Source organism: Engystomops pustulosus, chromosome 1, assembly GCF_040894005.1.
Source record: "Engystomops pustulosus chromosome 1, aEngPut4.maternal, whole genome shotgun sequence".
Lineage (NCBI taxonomy): Eukaryota > Metazoa > Chordata > Amphibia > Anura > Leptodactylidae > Engystomops > Engystomops pustulosus.
Window position 1 is genome coordinate 97414700 of NC_092411.1, and position 24118 is coordinate 97438817.

Here is a 24118-nt window from a genome sequence, read left to right on the forward strand (position 1 = left end):
GAGTATTCAGCAACAATACTGATGCCAGAGAGAATTTAGTAGATTGTTATCCATACTTAAGGTATATGATCCATATATTTAAGGTATATGATCCATACGCCTGCATCCAGACATGCAGGCATATCGGTTGCCATGGAGTGGAGCCGGTGATGAGTGCATGCGCATAGCGCATCGCTACTATCAGCTATGTAAGTATCGAAGGGTGCCGGCAGGCATTTGGGTTGGGTTAAATAGAAATAAAAAAGTAGAAAAATAAAGCTGGAATTAGGAATTGGGAGGGGTGAAATAAAAGGAGGTTGGAAATAACGTGGCATGATGAAAGTTTGTCTATTAAAAAGGCAATGTTGATTCAAAATGAATACATAATTAATAATAAATATTAAAAAATGACCTGTATACATGAATCATAGATAGGGTAACTGGAGGGACACATCTTTTGTTGCAAAGATACACAGATAATAAATATATACATAAAATCAGCAGTGGCTACACATTATTAACTATTTCAAATGAAAAACACGTTCTAAATAAATAAATGAACAGATAAATAAATGGTAGATGAATAAATAAATGAATTATAAAAATTCTTAGAATAAAATTAAGAGAAACATCATTTGATGGGTCAGCATCGGGGATAAAAAATGATATGGATAATAACTACACGTACGCAACGATAGACATATTAAAGGGTTAAGGATAAACTCGGGGAGCCATAAGACATGCCTCGAAACGCGTTACGCTTCAACTGCTTCGTCAGGAGGTAGCATCCAAATGTCATTTGCAGGTTAATATATACACTTAACGCGCTTGCACCATGAGGCCCATTTCACATGACCAGGAAGACGTTACCCAGGAGACGCGTCCCACACTTTGCACTTCCCCACAGTGCACTCGCCAAGCCGCAGCCATGGTGCCTTTGGGCAGAATACAAACCATGTATCAAAATCACAAAAACTAGTATCCACAATATTACAAAACAATAAAAAATAATATATACCATTATAAAAATAAATGAAAAAAAAAATAAATGTAATGTAATTTCACAAAAAATATATATAATAATTTATGGAGGGGGGGTCATAATTCATAGGGAGTTATTAAACAATTATAATACAGAATTGATGCCATCTTGAAAGATATTATAATCCACAAGGGATCACCCAACAAAATGCATATTCAATGTATACACATCAACTAAAAAGACTTTAGACCAGTGATGGCAAACCTTTTAGACACCGAGTGCCCAAAGTACAATGAAAACCCACATATTTTTTGCAAAGTGCCAATGCGACAATTTAAACAGTAACTTATTACTCCCTGCTTTGTGTTTAAATTGTATAGGCACCTGAGGACACCAATACAGTAGAAAGAAGGAAAATACGCTTGGATTATCACTGTAGCTTCCTTCTAGGGCCCTGGGCTGCCTGGGACTGCAAGAGGCCTTGAGTCCTGTCTGGCGAACTCTGCGCTGGGGTGATGGCAAGGGTGCCCATACAGAGGGCTCTGAGTGCAACCTCTGGCACCCGTGCCATAGGTTCGCCACCACTGCTTTAGACTAAAAAGATGCAATCAAAATAAATATAGATGTATACTACAATTTCATAATTCATGAGGAGTAATTTTGCAAAATACATAACTACAAAGTGAAAAAAGTGAGAAAACCTCAAACAATTCACAACTGAAAGTGAAACACATCTTTAAATATTAGAGGTAGCCTATGCATGTTCAATATATCATACATATCATATAAGAGCAGTGGTGATAAATAGCCCAATTAAGTGCAATAGTGGAATAAGTAATGTAACTTATATATTAAAAAACTATGTAATCCCGGCATATTCACAATCCCCATGTATCGCATTGTTAAATATCCAAACTCGCTAGCTTGGACTAGTGATAATGTCAAATACTCATAAACTGCTATGTTACTATGAAACATAAAATTATACAACACTAACAATTGATTTATGATACATTATATACATATGCAAACATAAAAATGTGAAAAGTCTAGACACAAGCCAAAAATATACAAAGTGCAAAAAAACACACAAAATCATTATCCAATATTATCAAAACACTTATATATAGACATAAGGACCTATATACAGTGGTATTAAAATTGTCCCCAGAGTCTATCCTCAACCCATCAACTTGTCTTTCGGTGAGTACTTTTAGTTATTTAACCTGCATTTCAACCGGAAGATACCTCTGCTGGGGAGCTATGTAATATATGATATATGGACTCACCTATAACATTAATTAAATATAAACTATATGGTCTCTACTATGTAATCATACGGTTTGGATATTGTCGGAGGCTTGTGTATCTTGTATAGCCCATTTCCATTCTGGGGGTCCTATGTCCCTGGTTAGGAACTGTCAAGTTATTATTTATGATGTTTTGATGGATTGTATTCTGATATTGGACTTGTGTATTGAATAAAATTTGGTTATTGTTTTTTATGAAGATAGACTCCCATATTTTCTTTTGGTGACTTTCATAAATTTCTCGACTGCGTTAACTGAACTCAAGTGTATCGTATCTATGGTGTTTGTCACACAGCTCCCAGGAGTAATCAATTCCCTTAGTAAATCTGAAGTAGCTATAAGAGCTTTGTAGAAAACTATATGAAAAATATTCAAGGTAAGGTTGATAGTAGACATAGTTGAAAAAGCTAAAGTACATACTAAGATACATATATATACAAATAGACTTCCAGCACTTCTGTATCCAATTCAGAATTCTGGGCAGCAAAGGTGGACCTAAAACCTCTAACTCTGCTGATGTTACATTCCATATGGGAGAAATCTGTGGTTTTTCAGATTATGGCGTTGCAAGTAGTGAATGTAGGTGCAGCCTTATTTCTCCAGGAACCCTTTCTCTGGCTGACCACAGATTTCTGCCTCGAGCATGCTTCAGGAAGACTGACATTTTGTCAGAGCGGTTTCCCTGTGATACTTAAAGGAAACCTACCATTTAGAATGGCAGGGGTAAGCTGTAAGTACCGAGCACCAGCTCAGGGAGAGCTGGTGCCGGTACTTACTTTCGTTAGTGTTATAAACCGCGGTATCGCGGTTTTAACACTTTTTAAACTTTATAGCAGAAACTGCTTCGGCGCTGCGTGCGCACGATCGTGCCGTGCCTACATAGGAAATGCCGCAGGCCGAAGCAGTTTCTGCTATAAAGTTTAAAAAGTGTTAAAACCGCGATACCGCGGTTTATAACACTAACGAAACTAAGCACCGGCACCAGCTCACCATGAGCTGGTGCTCGGTGTTTACAGCTTACACCGACGATTTGAAATGGTAGGTTTCCTTTAATTCCCCTATGTTCCTACTATACCTACAATAATGTATTTATATAAATGCCTAAAGCATTACATCGATTAGAAGAAAAGGCAACAATTGCTTCTTTTCTAACTGGAGTTTTATTATTTTATTGTGGTATTTTCTGTTGAGCTACATATGTAATCAAACATGAATCCGCTTATCATTTATAAAAAGGCCAGTTTTATTTTTAAAAAGTGTCTAATGCTTAAGATATCACTTCTATAATTGTTATATTTATCTTTTGTATTTATACTGCAATACTTTCTCGTTTGTATGAATATGCCATAAAGTTTCTTTACCTTCTTTTAGGACTGTTCTGTTCTCGGTTGGTCAGTGTCAGGATACTTTCATGCCTTCCAGCTCATTTGGCATAAAAACAGAACCCCATAAAGATGGATGTACACCAAGGCAACAACATTTCTGTGTTCATTCTCCTCGGATTTCCAACACGTCCAGAGCTGCAGTTTGTTCTGTTCACTGTTTTCCTTATAATATATATTTTAACTCTCATTGAAAATGTGGTCATCATTGTGACCATCAAGATTAATATAGCATTGCACAAACCAATGTATTTCCTTTTAGGCAGTCTATCTTTCCTGGAAATCTGGTATGTCACAGTCACAGTACCGAACTTCCTAAATACATGTGTAACCCAAAACAGAAAGATCTACTTCCTTGCCTGTATGGCTCAGTTGTATATTTTTATATCCCTCGCCTGCACAGAATGCTTTCTTTTAGCAGTCATGGCTTTTGACAGATATGTTGCAATATGTATTCCTCTGCGTTATACAGTCATTATGAATAACACTTTTTGCCTATACTTGGCAGTAGGCTCCTGGGTTCTTGGGTTTGCCATTGCTATGGTTAAAATAGTTTTCATTTACAGATTGTCCTTCTGTGGTCCTAATGTTATTAATCACTTTTTCTGTGATATTACTCCAATTTTAAATTTGGCCTGTACAGATGTTTCACTGGCACAATTTCTGGATTTCATTCTCGGCCTTATAGTGACTTTAGTTCCTCTTTCTTTAATCCTTTTTACTTATCTGTGTATTCTTTGGTCAATTCTGAAAATTTCTAAGTCAAGTCGACAGACAAAAGTCTATTCTACGTGCGCTGCCCATCTGACGATTGTTGTAATTTTTTTCTCAACAACATTTTTCATTTATGGTAGGCCAAACAAAATTGGTCCATATGATAAGAATAAATATTTGTCTATTCTTTACTCAGTTTTGACTCCACTTCTAAACCCAATCATCTACTGCTTTAGAAACACAGAGGTTAAAAAAGCTTTGAGGAAGACTCTTAAACTATTTAGCAGAAATCACTGAAATTCACAATATACTGTAATAGGTGAAGAAAGCAACAATGCGGATAGAAAACCGTGCAATAAAAGTGCAAATCATTGTATCTAAAGCTACATCACCATGCTGCAGTAAAGGAAGTCATACCCTGCCCCTTCATGATAATGTAGCTGATCTAATCCTGTACAATCATCTTACTTTAATTACCAATACAGGCAGTCCCTGAGTTATATACTCAGACTCAAAACTGTGTAGGTTTCCTCTTAAGTTGAATTTGTATTTAAATCAGAACTGGTATATTTTGTAATAATATTAATAATAATAATAATAATAATAGGAAGAAGAAGACTTTATTTGTCCCCTAAGGGAAATTGAAATGTCTTAATAAGCTCAAAACATACAATAAAAAAACTTAAAATACATCAACACATTAATAAATCGACATACACAATACAGTAACATCTACCCTACAACTGTGACAACTTATTCTCAAGTCTTATGGCCATCAGAATAAAAGTTTTTCCGAATCTATCCATTTTGTATTTCAGTTGAATGAATCTGCCACTGAAAGAACTAACTCTCTCTTCAAAAAAAACTGTGCAACATATGGTCAACATTTCCTATGATTTTTCTGAAATGATCAATTACCATATCTGCCAACATGACATCCCAGTTGCCCAGATCACGCCCACAGTTGAGCAAAGTATTGTTTCATCCACATGACAAGTGGATTTTCATAATTTTGGGAACAAAGATTAATTGCAGACACCTTTAATAACACTTTCAGTTGTTTCAGCCTGATGCTTAAGTTAATTAAATTACCAGCATTCAGAGAGCTTCACCAGAGATCACAGGGGGAAGAGGGGTTGTATGTAAGTCTTGTGTTTGTAATTCGGGACTGCCTGTACTCAATAAAATATATTTTCACTAGAATATTATTTTTATTATTTTCTCCGTATATGAAAACCTAATCTCTGATACTTGAGATACAATGAGAATTGTGCACCCGTGACTGTGTATTCCTCTGCTCTGCCACCTTCTGCAAAAAAATACAGTAAAGCACAGACGGTGTCTTCATTTGCTGATTCCAAAAAGGCAAAATCCCAATAAAGTAGTTTAATCAAGTAAGGGAATACATACAAAACATATTGGGGGTCATTTACTAAGGGCCCAAATCCCATTTTTCTGACGGGTTATCCGAATATTTACGATTTGCGCTGATTTTCCCTGAATTACCCCGGGATTTTGGCGCACGTGATCGGATTGTGGCGCATCGGCACCGGCATGCATGCGACGGAAATCAGGGGGTGTGGACGTAAAAAAAACATGACGGATTCGGAAAAACCGCCACATTTAAAAATAAAAAAGTGTCGCTTGACACGCGCTTACCTGCAGCCAGCGGAGGACAGTGAACTTCAGTGCACTCCGACGGACTTCAGCGCAGCAGCGACACCTAGTGGAGATCGGGGGAACTACCTTAGTGAATCCGGGCCGGACCCGAATCCTCTGCAGAGAACGCGCCGCTGGATCGCGAATGGACCGTGTAAGTAAATCTGCCCCATTGTGTATAGATATGTTTCAATGAGTACACTTTTGTAAACCACTAATCAAAATTTTGAAGGTATGACATGCTCACAATACAGAAGTAAACAAGGCAATATAGATTTCTGAAAATTCCACAAATTATTGACTTTGCAAACCATAATAAATGGATATTTGTACATCCATTGTAAATTTTGACAGTACACAGACAATGGGGGATATTTATCATATGCCGCGATACATCAAGAGGTTTCAGCCTCTTGATGTATCCAGCGGGGTTCTGTGCAACGTTTATTTCTCCGTCAGGCCCTGCCTGCGATAGAAATAAATTCACATGTGAAAATTTGCCAGCTGCAGTGAGTGTGCAGGCGTGGGGACAGTAACGCCCCATGCTGGCCCACTACCGGGCAGCCCGCCACCTTTGGCTCCCCAGTGGCGTAAAGGTGGCAGATTTGGGAAAATAATCACAAGTGCTAGCATGTGATGCAGAGGCCCTGATAAATACCCCCCAATGTCTGTGTGTACCCCCTTTTTTTCTTTTGTGGCATAATAAATGCTAGTTGATTAGATGAGGTCTTTAATAAGTAAAAAGAAAGACTAAAGTAGTGAAAACACACATGATAACTCAAATGACTATAACAGATCTGTGGGCTCCCCAGTTATAAAAACACAAACACATAAATATTATGTAATCATTAACATTTTTGTTTGGAATAGAGCACTACATCTACATCTACATTAGAAACCAGTACACAGATTAATATCCAAATAAATATTAGTTATCAATATTTACATATAGTGCGTTAACAGAGCTCTTTTGTACAGGTAGTGCTACTTAGTGTCCAGGCCATACAGTAAGGCCCAAAATTAAATAAATACTGTGTACACTATAAATAGAAATATACCTCTTGTATATATACCTGCATGTATACAACAAAAGACACCAAATTTAAAGTTACATACTTCAAAATTTTTGGATGATCAAAAACTTTTCACTGCAGAATACAGTAAACATTGTAAATGTTTACAGTACATTTATAGTAGGTCTACATCAGTTGTGTATGTCTGTAACAAAATGTACATGAACAGAGCTGATTCAGGGTTAATAGACTGATGGGGATATATTCAGTTGTGGAGCTTGGGTTATTTTTTTCAGTAATTCAAGTGAAAAAGTGAAACACATACTGTATATTCTTGAGTATAAGCCAACCCGAGTATAAGCCGAGACCACTAATTTTACCACCAAAACCTGGGAAAATCTATTGACATGAGTATAAGTCGAGGGTGTACTATACAGCCAGCCCCAAAGTGGTATACAGCCAGCCAGCACCCTGTAGTATACAGCCAGCCCCATGAAGTATACAGCCAGCCCCAAGTAGTGTACAGCCAGCCTCAAGTAGTGTACAGCTAGCCCCATGTAGTATACAACCAGCCAGCCCCCTGTATGCCAAGCGCTAAAAAAATCCTTGGCACGGTTCCCGGCGGCTCCTCTTCTTTCTTCTCTTTTCTTCTCTAGCCAGCAGAGTCGCATCCATGCGATCTGCTGGTGGGCACACACTATGATGCGGTGGTGTTTCAGCTGATGATGTCAGCAGCGGCGACACCGCCGCATCATAGTGTGCGCCGGCCGGGAGATCGCATGGACGTGACTCTGCCAGCTAGAGTAGAAACAAGAGAGAAGAGAAGCTGACCCAAGCCGCGCTGAGGATCGTTACAACAAGGTATCCCCTTCCACTGAGGATCGGGCACCGAAGGGTGATTATTAATTTTTTTTAATTGACTTGTGAATAAGCCATGGTGAGGTTTTTCAGCACATTTTTGTGCTGAAAAACTTGGCTTATACATGAGTGTATACGGTATAGCAGTGATGGCGAACCTTTTAGAGTTCGAGTGCCCAAGCTACAACCAAACCCACTTATATGTCACTTATAAGTGCCAACATGACAGTTTAAGCAGTAACTTATTGATCCCTGCTGTATCACAGGTTTTAATCTTATTGGCCTACTGAATTCACCAATACAATATAAAGATGATGGAGAAATTTGGATTGTAGCTTCCCTCCAGGGTCCCCTGAGAGGAAGAATCAGGGGACCCAGTGCAGGAGCTCCAATGACAATCCATCTCTATTCACACCTTTTTGCTCCTCCTGTAGTCCTGGTAGCCAAATAGTACTGAGCATGGCACATCCTGGGCTGTATTGGACTGCAGGAGGAAGCTTTGAGTCCTATCTGGCAAACTTTGTGTTGGGGTGAAGGCCTGGGTGCCCACAGAAAGGGCTCCGGGTGCCACCTCTGGCACCCGTGCCATAGGTTCGCCACCACTGCGGTATAGTATATAGAGAGATTAATTGCAAGCAGAGTGAACTTTTTCAAGTGTTTATTTATGTAAATGTAAATGATTATGGCTTACAGCAAAGGAAAACCCAAATCTCGTTATCTCAGAAAATGTTTGCCAAATGAAAAGTACGTACAGTAAATCCACTCAATACTTGCTCTGGGCTCCTATGGCATAAATGACTGCATCAATGCGACATGAAGGCAATCAGCTGATGGTGCTACAGAGGTGTTATGGAAGCCCAGGTTAAGCACAAAACAGGGGTACAGCCATCTCCATTAATATTTTTTAATATTCATTTTCACATTGACATTGATGCTACTCTGCAAATAGAAAGGTGGGTTTTGGTAGTGGATGTCTAGATTGTGACTTGTCCTTCGGGTAACATGCACTAAAAACATAAACATGTGTAGTAAGAAATGGGATAAGGCAGTGGGAAAAGGCCACTTACCTCAACCACATGGTCATATTGCGCCTTGCATGAAACTTGATGTGACATTTGTGTTTTTAGTATTATGTTTTGCTATAAACTTTAAACCTTCCTTTGACTACCAATCTTCACATGACCCCTTAGCCTTTCTGTGGTTTCCATGAACCCTCATATGACAGGGGTAGCACAAACCATCTTCTGATGCTTACTTGAAGAGCTCCAAAGCTTGAATGAGCAGTGAGACTGTCACAGCAGAACCTGGCCCTTTATGATGTCATAGTCAAAGTTTCCAAGGAGCTTAACAGCTGAATTCAAGATTCAAGTGGAAGATCTCTCAGGATTGCTGGAAAACACGATGGCAGCACGGTGGGTCAGTGGTTAGCACTACAGCCTTGCAGCGCTGGAGTCCTGGGTTCAAGTCCCATCCAGGTCAACATCTGCATAGAGTTTATATGTTTTCTCTGTGTTTGTGTGGGTTTCCACTCACACTCCAAAACTTACCAGTAGGTTGATTAGATTGCGAGCCCCACGGGGACAGGGACTGATTTGGCTAGATCTATGTATATTCCTGTGCTTGAAAGTAAGACTTCAGCCAAAAACTACACAGTGGGAAATTGTTAATGATCTCAAGGCAGCTGGGACCACAGGCACCAAAAAACCACTGGTAACACACAACACCGTAATTGTTTCAAATCCTGCAGTGTCCCCAAGTTCCCCCTGTTCAAGAAGTCACATGTGCATCTGTGGTCAGATGAGACAAAAAAATGAGCTCTTTGGTATTAACTTAGCTCGCCATGTTTGGAGAGAAATACTGCCTATGACCCAAAAAAACATCATCCCCGGTGTCAGGCATGGAGTTGGAAACACTGGGGGAGATTTATCTTTTCTTTTTCTACTTTTCCTGTCAGTATATTTCTTTGTTTTAAATTGCACCTGTACCTGTTAGTCTAACATTGCTGCCTGGTGTGGAGAATGCAACTTTTTTTTTAAAAAGCCCAAATTTTTTGAGCAGATAAGTCATAAAGTTGTTAGTCCTGCTTCTTTCTGCCACATTTACCACTGTCACGGGTGCTCCACTCCGCTGCCCCGGTCCCCCGGCGAGTCTCTTACCTCACCGCCATGCCGCACCGACTCTGGCAGCGTGGTGCTTATGGCCCCGCCTCCTAGGGCACGCAAGCGCCACCATCAGTAAATTTAAAGGGCCAGTGCGCCATTTATTGGCGCTTGCCATTTTTAGAAAAAGTACTTAAGCGTGCCTCTACCTACACTTCCTGCTGGATCTTTGTGCCTAACAGCCTTAGAGAAAGCTTCCTAGCGATTATCATGCGTTCTTGTGTCTCCTGCGTTCCTGTGCCTTCTGCGTTCCTGTGCCTTCTGCGTTCCTGTGTATTCCAGCGTCCCAGTGTGTTCCTGCTCCTGAGCCCTGTGTTGTCGTGTTCCTGCTCCTTAGTCCTGTGTTGCCGTGTTCCTGTGTTACCAGAGTCCCTCCGTGTTCCTATGTTACCAGTGTTCCTCCATGTTACTGTGTTCCTGCGTTGCTGTGTTCCTTTGTTCCATGTGCCTGTGTTCCCATTCCCATCTGCCTGGACCTCCCGTTGCTGACCCCCTGATTGGACTTGACCCTGCATCTCTGCCGCCCACCCTGACCCTGAGCCTGGACCTGACCACTAGTCCAGTGGCGTAACTAGGAGAGGATGGGCCCCATAGCAGATTTCTGCATGGGGCCCCCCCTTCCCCTTAAAAAAAATATATACATATCACATAAATATACGCACATTTATATACTAATACTCATACACACTCATACATACATTAGATACGAACATGCACGTACAGTATAAGCACATCATATACAGACATTCTGTATAGCACATTATAAACACATAGGGAGATTTATCAGATGCTAGCGCTCTTGCGCATCCCTCCCCCTTGTCGTGAAGGATACATCAAGAGGCTTAGTCCTCTTGAAGTATTCGGCGGGTGGTGTGGCTTTTATGCCCCCTCCAAGCAATGTGGCATATTCACAATTTTAATTGTGCACTGCGCAAGAATTTGCGATGTCACTGCTTTTATGCCAGAAAACTGGCATAGAAGCTGTGATAAATCTCCCCCATATAGTATATATACATAATATATTATTATAATATATACTTATAATACATATAAGATATCTAGTATATTCAAAGCATATATATATATACACTTGCATACAATAGAAACACACCATATACACAGATACTGCATACACATACATATAGCACTGACATCATACACACATACATATAGTATATACACCCCATACATCATATATACACACACATATACAGCAAACACAGAAACATATACAGTGTATACACATCATACACACATACATATAGTATATACACCCCATACACCATATATACACACACATATACAGCAAACACAGAAACATATAGAAACATATACAGTGTATACACACCATGCATCATATAAACACACATATACAGCATATAAAGACATACATACAGTATATACACATCATACACACATACATATAGTATATACACACTATACAACATATACATAAACACACACATATATATACTTACCAGAAGAGGTATCCTCGCTCCTTGTGCTCAGGATCTTTCTTCTCCTCGGGCCTAGTCCGTCTGCTTTTCAGTCCCCGGGATGGCGCCTAGCTGGCCTGTGCTGCACATTATGTGCCTGTTGCTTCTGCCATTCCCCCGAGATCCCGGTGGCTCGGCAGCGCTGTATGCAGAACAGAAAGCGCGGCAGGGAGCAGCCCAGACCTCACTGCTTCTGTGTGAACCCTGGCCGGGGACACAGTGCATATCCGGCGGGTCCCGTACCCTGGGGAGGAGCTGTGTGAACTCCAGTGTACGGACTGCCGGACCTGTGTGCCTCCTCTGCTGCTCCCCGCTGTCAAATGTATGTGGCCCGAGTGGGGAACATCAGGCTAGAGGTGGCGCAAAACCCTAACCACACTCACTTCTCTTCTCTTTGGTGGAATCCCTGAAGTGAATTTGCGCTACAGTCGGCTCGGTAGCGCGGGCCCCCTAGACCTCATGGGCCCCGTAGCAGCTGCTATGGCTGCTACGGCTGTAGTTACGCCACTGCACTAGTCTTCCATTAAGGTACTGCGACTTTGGCTGCCACCTTGGGCTAGTCACACCTGTGGAACACCCTGCCTCAGCAAGTCCATCCCGCTTTGCAGCGTACTCTGGTGAAGACCAGGTGCCACTTAGACTCCGGTCCCAGGTGTCCCGCGGTGGTCCAGTGGATCCACACATCCTGAATCCTGACAATCACCTGAGACCAGGCAAGCTTTTAGAGAATTTTCTGTGACTTTTTTAAAGGGTCTCATATAGCTAATACAACTAACTTTAGTCTAAACAGCTCGATTCATTAGATATGTGCTAAACTGTCACTGGACAAAAATGTTATACTTTTTTGCACTAGCATTTAAAAGAAAAGTAATGATAAATTTCCCCATTATGTTTTGTTAATGTTTCTATGCTAAGGGCATAGGACTACTTGCCACTACCACATCAAGGGGAGAATGGAGCCATGTACAGTAAAATCCTGAACAGAACATTAAAAATGGATCTTGGCTAGTTTTTCCAGCAAGACAATGGGGATCATTTATCTTTTGTCAGGACATTTCTGTGTCTCTTTTCTTGGTTTTCTCCGGATTTTGGACTTGTTTTATTTATCATTTTGCTTGATATATAATGCAGCTGAGTCTATAGGGTTTTGCGACTTTTTATTAAAACAAACTCTTCTGCAACTTCTTTAACAGTTTTTCCTACTTCTGGTCCGGACTGGAGTTTATTGACTATTTTTTAAGCATGATTCGCACCAAAATTCCTGAATTTTAAAGATATATCAGAATTCTTGCATGCAAGGTGAGCAGAAATGTTACAAATTTAGGCACAAATATATCAATTTCACCAAAAAAAAGAGAAATTCTAAGATAAATGATCCCCAGTTACCAAAAACATACATCCAAGGCAAGAAATGAGTGACTCAAAAAGAAGCATTAATGGTTATGGAGTGCCCTAAACAGTCTCCAGACCTTAATCTCATAGAAAACTTATGGAGGGAGCTAAGCTCCAAGTTGTCAAGATGATCTGCAAAGATGAGGGGACCAAAATTCCTCCTGACATGTGCACAAACCTCATTATCAACTACAAGAAAAATTCTGACTGCTCTGCAACCAACAAGGGTTTTGCCAACAAGTATTACGTTTTGTTTGCCAGAGGGATCCAAATACTTATTTTTATAAAGGGAACACTCAAATAATAAGGGGTTGTCTGAAAAAAAGCTTAACTCACCTCCGTCATCCTTATGGTCCTGGGCCACCGTCTCGCAGGTCTGTGCCCCTATTCGTTTACAGGGTCACAGAAGCTCTGCTAAGTTCAGCTAACGGTCCAACCAAATAACACTCCTTGTTGTCCCTCCTAAAATCTGCAGTGTGCACAGTAGACATGAAAAATGAAAGTACAGTCCCCTGGGGCACTTCTACACTGGAAAAAAATTCACTTGACCAGTGGCTACCAGTTCTCACCTTCCTGTGTGTCCTTTAGATAATATACAATTCAGTCAATCATTCTCTGGTCCACTGATAAACTGCTTATATTTATCAGCCAATAACCCTGGAATGATACAATTAAAAGTACTACTAAAATTAAAGAACGTTAATCCTACGGCATCGTTCAACTAATCCAAATGGGCAAATATCCTTTCAATTAAATATATAAGCACATCCTCTGTCCTTAACTATTGCCAAAAAGTTATTGGAGCAGATCTCAATGCAGAAACACGATTACACTTTACACTATACACAAGATGTTCAAAACCTTCATGGTTAGTGCTGCTAAAGTAATAGGTCTATAGTCATTTAAATTTGTAGGTCGTCTAACTTTGTTTAACAGGACTATACTTGTGGTCTCCTATAATTTATGAATTTGTGTCATTTGTAAACTAGCATTAAAAGTCTCATTAAACACTGGGCTCAATTCTTTCTCAAAAGTACTAACTTGCTAATGTTATCTGGACCTGATGACTTTAAGTCTTCAAAGGCAGGTACAGTAAAACCCATTAACCTTTTACTGTAAGTGGGGAATCACAACTGTGATAAATTATGGGTTATGAAGCAACCTCTCCTCCAGCTAAATTTTTTGAGGAAATCACCTCTGCCTTATAAGACAATAATACACTCTTTGTAGGATGTTCATAGGCTGCAGGGTGACTTGGACATACTGAGTGTTTGGTCATTCACTTGGCAAATGAGGTTTAATGTGGATAAATGTAAGGTTATGCACCTGGGGGCCAATAATCCAAAGGCAAAATATATCCTTGGGGGAGTAAATCTGGGAGAGTCCCTTGTTGAGAAGGACCTAGGGATGCTAGTAGATCATAAATTGAATAACAGCATTCAATGTCAAGCAGCTGCCTCTAAAGCTAGTAGGATATTGTCATGTATCAAAAGTGGTATGGACTCTCGTGATAGGGATGTAATATTACCACTATACAAGGCATTGGTTCAGCCTCACCTAGAATATGCTGTCCAGTTCTGGGCACCGGTCCATAAAAAGGATGCCCTGGAGCTGGAGAGGGTTCAACGTAGAGCCACAAAATGGGGCATGGAGGGTCTTCGTTATGAGGAAAGATTAAAACAACTAGATTTATTTAGTCTGGAAAAGAGACGACTACGAGGGGACATGATTAATTTATTTAAATATATGAATGGTCCATACAAAAAATATGGTGGTAAGTTGTTTCAGATTAAAAAGACGAGGGGGCACTGTCTCCGTTTGGAGAAATCACGGTTTAATCACCGAAGGCGACAGGGTTTTTTTTACTATGAGTACAGTCAATAGCCTGCCTCAGGCGCTGGTCACAGCAGGTACAGCAGAGAGGTCTAGATGCCTTTTTACATCTAAATAACATTGATGGTTATATAGAATTGTTTCCCCTAAATCCCTTCCTCATCCAATCCCTTCCCTTCCGTGGTTGAACTTGATGGACAAGTGTCTTTTTTCAACTGTATAAACTATGAAACTACTATGAAACAATTAACACCTATCTACCATGCAAATGCTTCCTCTAACCCCCGCTGTGTTTGCTCTATGCCATGAATAGAAATGTTAATAAACGCAGACTCTGTGAATCCAGGTCCCATTTGTATTTGCCACATGCAATGGCTGCTTAAGATTATGGCAAAACAATATGTTAAAGCAAACCTGGTCATAACTCATATATTTCAATTTCTTGCCAATTGATCTGTGGTCAGCACCATGAATTTCTGAAGTCATGAAGCCAGGAAAACAGATATTAGACAATTGGCCCAACATTTCATAATGGGGTTTGGTATTGTTGGATTTGTTAAAAAAAAACACATCAAAATTTGTCCTAAAAATTGATGATTTTCATTTCTTCCACCAACAAAGAGTTAATAAAATCTCACCAATTAGCTACAGATGCCCCAAAATTACGTACCAGAAATGCATCTCATGTAGCAAAAGAAATAAGCCCCTATAGGTCCACATTAAAAAAAGAAAAAAATTATAGCCTGTACAATGTGACGATGCAGATCTGCTTTGGATGGCGCCTCCTTCCCTTCTATGCCCAGCTGTGTGCCCATACAGCAGGTTATCACCAGATATAGGGTATCAGTACACTCGGGAGAAATTGGGTATCAAACTTTGTGGAGCCTTTTTTCATTTAATCCATTGTAAATGTTTAATTTTGCACCCAAAATGAGTGTATTGTGAAAAATTATTACAATTTGTAGACTGCAACTACATTTTGTTTTAACCCCTATAAAACACCGTAAGGGTTAACAAACTTCTCAAAAGTGGTTTTTCATACGTTGAGGGTTGTAGTTTCCATAATGGGGTAATATATGAGTCTCGCTATTATGTAGCCTATTATGAGCCTCTCACAGTCAATTAGAAGTTGAGCAGGTCTAAATATGGGTTTTGGTGATTTTACAAAAAATGTGAATGTGAATTTGAAAAATGGGACCGTGTCCTAAAGGCCAAAATAGTCTCATAGGGGTTAATAAGAAGATTTGGTTCTTGGCTCTACTGGTTTTGTTGTCCAAGTATCTTGGCTTGGTTTTAGACCAGTATAGGAATGTCAGAGGGGAGGGATGCCTACATCTCCTAATTTTGATGTATCTCTATCACCGCATTTGCAAAGTTGATTGACTTTTGAGAAAGCTGCAAAAACAGCTGGAATTATAAGATGAATACAGCAAGTTCTGCTTGGACTCGTGCACTACACGTTGCAGTGCAAATAAGGAAAAGTTGCAAAAAATATGGCAACGGCCAACAAGTGTTTTTACACAATTTTTTCATGATGCTCATTAAGCAAGTTAAATAATAGATTGTATTAATAGATTTCGGTGTTGAAAATGCTGCAATACCAATAGGCATGAAGGGGATAACTTCCTTTATGCCTATGCAGAATGATTCTATGATTTTGCCTTCCAAAAAACTAAGTTTTAGGTATAGCCTAAAAGTTACCTATCTTAGTGTCTCAGTTCTACATGTTCTGTTAGCCTCTCTTAAGTTTTTAATTTGATATATTTTTAAATGTTTTTGCAGTAGCTTCAAAGGCGTATTTATCCTTAAATGGAACCTGTCATCATCATTTTTACATAATGACAGGTTCCAATAGCCTCTGGCATGTTGATTTCAAAAATGCCTTTGTTGTGCATCTGAATAATTCCATAGCTTTTTAATAGTTTCTTTAAAACATTGCCTGGCTTTTTGCCAGCAGAATGTGGTGAGTCCTGGGGGAAGTGGGGGAATTGCTTGTGACCGGGGAATGGGAGAGACTGAGAGAGGGCAATGAGTGAAGATGAAGGGAGGAGGCATTGAGGACTAACTAATATGCTTGTCACCTAACTGAACTCAGTAAGGCACCCAATAACAATTACCAATTAGTCTTTGAAGTATGGGACAAAACCTTACCTCCCTTAGAAAGCATCCTAAGAAAACAAATAGAAATACAACATGGACATAGAAAGTCCATCCGAAATTTGCCCCTGTTTGGACTAAAAACTACAAATTCAATTATAGCCATACATTCTAACCACATCCAACTGACATTCATGGCATATTCTAAGAACTTGCTATTGGTGATTTTCTCTTAAAGACACATAAATCACTAAAAGTTTTATGATTAAACTTATTTATTAAAACAATCACACACTGATCTTAGGCAAGTATTATGTTAATTGAAACAATATCCCTAGTGTCTGCTTTTGGTAATCATAGAGAACCTTTTCCCTAGGTAGGAGCAGTAGTAGTAGTAACATGGTTATCATGTGCTTGGTGGATTATTATCTGCTTATAAATAACCGTTGCTTAAAAACTGAAGAGGATCTTTAAAGCTAGTACAGGGACATTTGTATGACAAGAATGTGCTCTATTACTCTACTCTTAATATGCTCCTTCCTTCCTACAGCTTTTCATCTACATATTTGTTCCAATGACAACCTGGGTAAGGCTAACAAGTTTAATTGTATGACAAATGTACATGGGCTCATAAAAGTATGGGCAATGTTTGTGCTTTCACAAATGTATTAGACAAATATGTGCTTTATAGTACATATATAATAAATAATACATATGTATTTGATAGATAGATTTATGGTTAGTCTATGTAGCAGACATTTGTATCTTTTCCCCCTTTAAAAAAAACCTTCAAATCTTCTTTCTTTATATTGTGAACTGTAAGGCTGATTCATTTCTGCATATTGACAACGCTTCTATGTATCACAGCTTTGCCTGAATACTTACTTTGTTAATTTGAAAGATGTTGTCCAGCCGTACAAAATTTGGTTAAAAAATTAAATAGACTACCACATTCTTGCTAATGATTCTTAAGAATACTTTTTTCTCATTATAATGTTCTGAAAGGCTTTGTTTTCCATAAAGCTGGAGAAATAATCAAAATAATCATAATCTTCAGATTAACCCTATGGATCATGTACTGTAAATGTTCTGAAAGCCTATTTGTACTTCTTTGTGCATCATCCACAGGTGAACTTTATGATGGAAACTCATAATGGTAACAATGTCACTGAATTCATTTTAATCGGTTTTCCTACACGTCTGGAGTTGCAGCATGCTCTCTTTTCAGTGTTCCTAATAATATATATTTTAACTATCACAGAAAATGTCATCATCATCATAGCAATCAAATGTAATGAGAAACTCCATAAACCCATGTACTACCTTCTATCTAGCTTGTCTTTCTTAGAAATCTGGTATGTCACAGTTACTGTTCCCAATCTTCTCAACAACCTCTTGACACAGAACAATAAGATCTCTTTCTCTGCTTGTATGATTCAGCTGTATATCTTTATATCATTGGCATGCACTGAATGTGTTCTTCTAGCAGCTATGGCTTTTGACCGATTCATTGCTATATGTTTCCCATTGCTATATCCGGTCATCATGAACAACACCTTCTGCTTGCAGTTGACCATCGGCACTTGGGTGTTGGGATTCTCTGTTGCACTCATAAAAGCTATTTTTATTCTTAGATTGCAGTTTTGTGGTCCAAATGTGATCAACCACTTTTTCTGTGATATTTCTCCAATGTTAAACTTAGCTTGTACAGATATGTCTTTTACAGAGCTGGTGGATTTCATCCTCGCCATGATCATCATCATGATTCCTCTTGTACTGATAATGTTAACATACATTTGCATTCTCTGGGCAGTGATCAAAATGCCTAATAACCAAGGACGTCAAAAGGCCTTTTCTACCTGTGCATCACATTTAACTGTTGTTATTATATTCTATACAACAACACTGTTCATATATGCAAGGCCGAAAAAGGCTGGCCCTTATAACAGGAATAAACTGGTGACTATTTTGTATTCCATTTTGACTCCATTACTTAACCCAATCATTTATTGTCTAAGAAATGAAGAAGTGAAGCAGACATTAAAAAAAATCAATTTCACTTTGTATAGCATATTCTTAGGGTAATTTTCACCCTTTGTATCCGGCTGAAATGTCATTATTGTTTAGACTTTTGGAGTAGCGTATACTGAAGTATTTGTATAGCTGTGATATGTTTATTGTATTTTTATTGTATGTTTGTAATTGCTATATATTCTTTCAAAATGTGGTCTCTGGATCAATGCTAAAAAGTCATTGGTTGAAGTTGCATTTAAAAAAATAAAAAATAATAAAAAAAAAAACACTCTATAGTTAAATGAAGTATCTATTGTTTGGAAATTGCCATGTATGATTTATTTAAACATATGCTAGAAATCTTAGAAAAGCTATTAAAATATTTACTTGGCCAGACCCTTGTCCGTCCTTGCCCAATTAATCTAAGCTTATCTCCACAAATAAAAACTAGTATTGAGCAGTTACAGACCAACATTCCAATTTCTTATCCCCTCCAATATCTGTCAATAACTGAAGTTTTTAAAATGAGTTTTATCTAGTGAGAATGAGCTTTTTTAACTCAGCAATAGCAATTGGCAGTCTCTGACTGGTCCATTGGATAAATGTGGATGTTCCATTGGGCTCCTGAAGGATGTATAGCAGGTTACATCCTTGCTCATAAAAATAAAGGGTACACTTAAACAACATAATGTAACTCTAAGTCAATGATTTCTTTTAAATTAACCTGTCCAGTTATGAGTCTACACTGATTGTGAATCAAGTTCTCCTCCTCTTGTGCAAATGGAACAGACAACAAGTAGAAATGATCAGTACAACAACCCTTAAAAAGGAGTGGTTCTGTAGGTGGTGAACAGATCTCTGTTCTTGTCCTCTTTGCCTTTTTTTTTTTGGTCACTTTTGAATTTTGTCATTGCTCTCACCTCTAGAGGAAGCATGTGGCAGTGTCTACAACTCACAGAAATTGACATCCATGATGGCACATGATTTCCAGTTTTGTGAAAGAAGGAACAGTGCTAGAGCCTTGCAAACTGATCACCTACAGGCCACCCATATCCAATAGCCGAAACAGACTTATGGTAAAAACAGCCCTGAGTGGACACAAAACCAGTAGCAGGTTATTTTCTGTTATCTTTCTGTTTCCACTTACCTTTTCAGAATTGTCAATTGTGGTCTTGAAGTAAATAAAGTTAAAAGTATGCAAATGAGCCTTAGTGGCAAATAAATCGTAGAGGTTCCTGGCTATGTCACAATTCCATTGTCTGCATTATCTGCTAAAAATTCTTGCCTCCATTTGGCTCTCTGGATAGGGAGTGAGAATGTGAGGAGAAACACCAAATGGGGGTGTGAATAATTGGTAGATTATGCCAATGAAGATGAAGCCAGAACGGGTTTCTGTGACATAGCCAAGAGCCCCTGAAACTCATTTGCATAATTGTAAAAGGTGGTTTTCTAAACAAATTAGCTGTTAGAAGCAGAAAAAATAATGGTTTCAGGAGGCACAACCCAGCATGTAAGTGTGCTTGGTTTAGAAGCATGACATCCATGTGGTAGATTGCCGTTAAAAACATGCCCACTCCTAGGAGTTAAGTTAATTTTACATTTCTGCTGTCTTTCTGAACTATAAAATCTATAAAATAAAACCAATTTAAGTAAAAAAAATAGCTTTATGATTTCCATTTTAAACCAATATCTGATATAAAAATGTATTATTTCTTTGTCGGTTTTTCAATGTTTGCATTATTATTTATACAGTCTTTCAATAAGGAAATGATACAATTTTTGTCTTCTGCATGTTCGGAATATGGTGCACATTCTACACATATGTTAAATGTTTCTTTTTTTTTCTTTAGATTATTCCCTATTCATATGCTGATGGCTTAGACCAGGGGTCAGGAACCTTTTTGGCTGAGAGAGCCACGAACGCCACATATTTTAAAATGTTATTCCGTAAGAGCCGTACCATATGCATATGCCCCCCAGTAGATAGGTAGTCCCAGTATCACGGGTGCCCCTGCGATCTACATCTCAGATCGCAGGCACACCCGTGCCCCTCTCCATGGCGGCGACCCTTTCCAAGCTCACTCAACTCACCACTTTCCAGTTTCTGTCCCGGATGGCCAGCGCGCACCAGCACTTGCAGATCTAAAGGGCCAGTGCGCCGCTGATTGGCGCTGCCCACTTCCCGGGTCCCTATAAAGACTGGTGGCTCCCAGCTTACCCTGCTGGATCTTAGTGCTTCCTGCCTTTCCAGTAGATAGGCAGCCCCAGCACATGCCCCCCCCAGTAGATAGGCAGCCCCAGCACATGCCCCCCCCCAGTAGAAAGGCAGCCCCTGCACATGCCCCCCCAAGTAGATAGGCAGCTCCAGCACATGCCCGCCCCCAGTAGATAGGCAGCCCCAGCACATGCCCCCCCCCAGTAGATAAGTAGTCACAGCAAAAAAAAAAAAAAGAATATTTAATTACCAGTGCTCCCTGCAGCCAGCTCCTCATCGCTCACACGCTCTTCTCTTTGACGCAGGCTTAGACGATGGGGGCGATGGCGCCTGGGTCCTACAAAGGACGTAGGCAGCGTTTACATCACTGCCTGAGTCCAGTGATCAGTATGAGACACACAGCAGCCATCAGTATTTATTAAAGATGTGTGTGAGAGCCAGATGCAGCCCACAAAAGAGCCACATCTGGCTCCCGAGCCATAGGTTCCCTACTCCTGGTTTAGACAATGTATGTTCACATCTGTGTTGGTGAATTCCATTTTTCAGCTCCCCATTAACTCCTTCACATTCTGTGCTGTACATGTACGGCACAGAGCTACTAAAGGATTATGAAGAGGGCTCACAACGTGAGCCATCATCATACAGAGGTGGGGTTTGCTGTTTTCATCAGCATGGCTTCTGGAGATTCGTTACAATGCACCTGTGGCGCATTGTAAAGAATCCTATGTAAAAATGTCATATGCGCTAATAAAGTAATATTGCAGTATATGATACGACACGACAAAACCTTTATAAATTTGGTATCACCATGATCATACTGAGAATAAAGCAGATGTATCATTTGTAGAGCACACAGTTTCAGACGTAAAAACTGAGCCCACAAGAAAGTGATGCAAATGCGTTTTTACTCCAATTTCACCACATTTGGATTTTTTTTCTAGCTTCTCAGTACACGGCTTGGAATAGTGAATAGCATCACTGCAAAGTAAAATTTGTTATACAGAAAATGAGCCCTCACACAGCTCTGTACACAGAAAAATGAAAAAAGTTATAGATTTTTGAATGTGGAAAGCGAGAAATGAATGAAAAAATTCTGCGCCCGCAAATGATTAATAATACAGTTTAATTTTTTAAGCCAAATATTGACTGGTTTAAAAAAGGAAAACAAAATTGCAATAAACATTCATTCTAGGAATTATTTTCCTTTTAGCAGGATTTATACTGTATTTTTAGCATTTCCATACCCAGTTGTAGTGATCCTATAACAGTTATTCCACTATGGTCTCATTCATATGACCGTGTGCAAAAACAGGCTGCAGAGAGGTTGGCCTTGCTAGCTGCCATTTTTGCAGATAGCTTCCAGTTTATAGCCACCATTTGCTGTCTTACTCTACTTGATCTACACTTTCTGCTGCAATAAGGACAGTGAGGCTGCAGCAGGGAAGTAGTGTAGGAGTACTGATAAATGTCCCCTAATTCATATTTACTTTTAACCCACAATTTTAACCCCACTTATTCAGATGGCCGAGATTGTGGCCAGATCAAGGCCTGAATAGAAGTATATGGCTGCCTGTCACGGTGCAGCGTTGCCACTCGTCTGCCTGTGGATGGAGGAGGGGTGAAGACTGCTAACACCTCTCAGCTCCTCCTTCTGGCCCTGTGCTTGCCCAGGTTCCGGTCCAGATGAGCACACAGCAGTCTGTATGTACCCTTACAGAAATATCACAATTACATAGTTTTCACTACTTTTGTACAACCAAAATCTTTTTTCTCACATGGTTTCTTTTGTGTGCAATATTTGTTTTTAAGTCTACATTATTGTGTGAGTAAATTTTACCTTTGGAAAGATATGATAATTTTATTGACTAGTTTTTTTAAACATCTACACGCTCTGGATGTTTGCTTTTCATCTATCTAATTGATCGAAATGTTGCAGTCTAGACTGCTTTATATAATATAGTACCAATAAAATTATCAGGTCCTGCCACAGGTAAAATAAAGTCACACAATATGGGAGACTTAAAGGGGTGTTCCCATTCAGCATATTAATGTTATTGTTATTAATTATACAGTTTTCTAATATAGTTTCTGTATGAATTCATCATGATCTTCTAGATCTCTGCTTGCTGTTATTCTATAAAAAGCTTCTATGTTTCGCTTCCAGTGGATAGAAATCTGACCATGGTCACACAGGTGCACGGCTCATTAGTATCATAGAGAGTTATCAGAGCTGTGGGTTATAATCAGCCATACACCTGTACACCTTGCAATTTCCTGCAATATTTGATATTGTGTCCCAGTGTCGGACTGGAGTACCTGGGGCCAACCACTGAAATTGAATTTGGGGGCCCACCTACTACTACATAGAAATATTCTGGGATAAGGGAATTTCTAATCACTAGTGGGGGCAGTGAAGCAGAGGATAAGCGAATCCCTTTCTCCCTCTCTGCTAATGCTCGGCTCTTGGTGTGTGTACAGGGGCTGCAGGGGTGATGTTATCACAGGACATTAATGCTAGGAATAGTATAAGAGTTACCCTTGGTGTCCCTGGCTTTCTGCTGATGGCTGGGATGTGGTTAGGGATGTAAGTGTTCGCACTGTCACCAACCTTCCAATAAGTTAATGCTGAAAACCTTTATAAGAACTGATGACAGTAAACCTACTCTGGTGTCCCCGCACCACATAGACAAGTCACACCTGGCTCTCTGACCCTATATATGGAACAGTAAATAAGCTGTCTCACACTAGCTTAGTCAGTGACTACAATACTGATCTGACACAGGAAGAAGTAGGATCTAGTACCTCACAGGTGTCATATCTTCTCCTTCACGCCCAGAATCGTAAAATCTGGTTGCAGAATTTTCTGGCAGATGTGTTCAGCTCTGGGAAGCAGATCCCCCTCACTGACACCTGGATAAAATAATGTCATTCACACTGCCCCCCCAGACACGCTATCATTCCCCCCTCCATATTTTATTAAGGCCATCCATGCACACTACCACCCCCCCCCTCCATA

The 24118-nt window shown here is 39.6% G+C and overlaps 2 protein-coding genes across 2 annotated transcripts; both read left to right on the forward strand.

Annotated features, from left to right (window-relative positions):
• The first annotated feature begins 2631 nt into the window (after positions 1-2631).
• Positions 2632-4664, forward strand: LOC140113405 (olfactory receptor 6B9-like). The gene is made up of 2 exons (XM_072132643.1): positions 2632-2647; positions 3742-4664. The coding sequence occupies exons 1-2, from the start codon at positions 2632-2634 to the stop codon at positions 4662-4664; spliced, it is 939 nt and encodes a 312-aa protein (XP_071988744.1).
• A 13347-nt stretch (positions 4665-18011) lies between these two features.
• Positions 18012-18959, forward strand: LOC140113568 (olfactory receptor 6B1-like). Its single transcript, XM_072132651.1, has one exon. The coding sequence runs from the start codon at positions 18012-18014 to the stop codon at positions 18957-18959; it is 948 nt and encodes a 315-aa protein (XP_071988752.1).
• The last annotated feature ends 5159 nt before the right edge of the window (positions 18960-24118 follow it).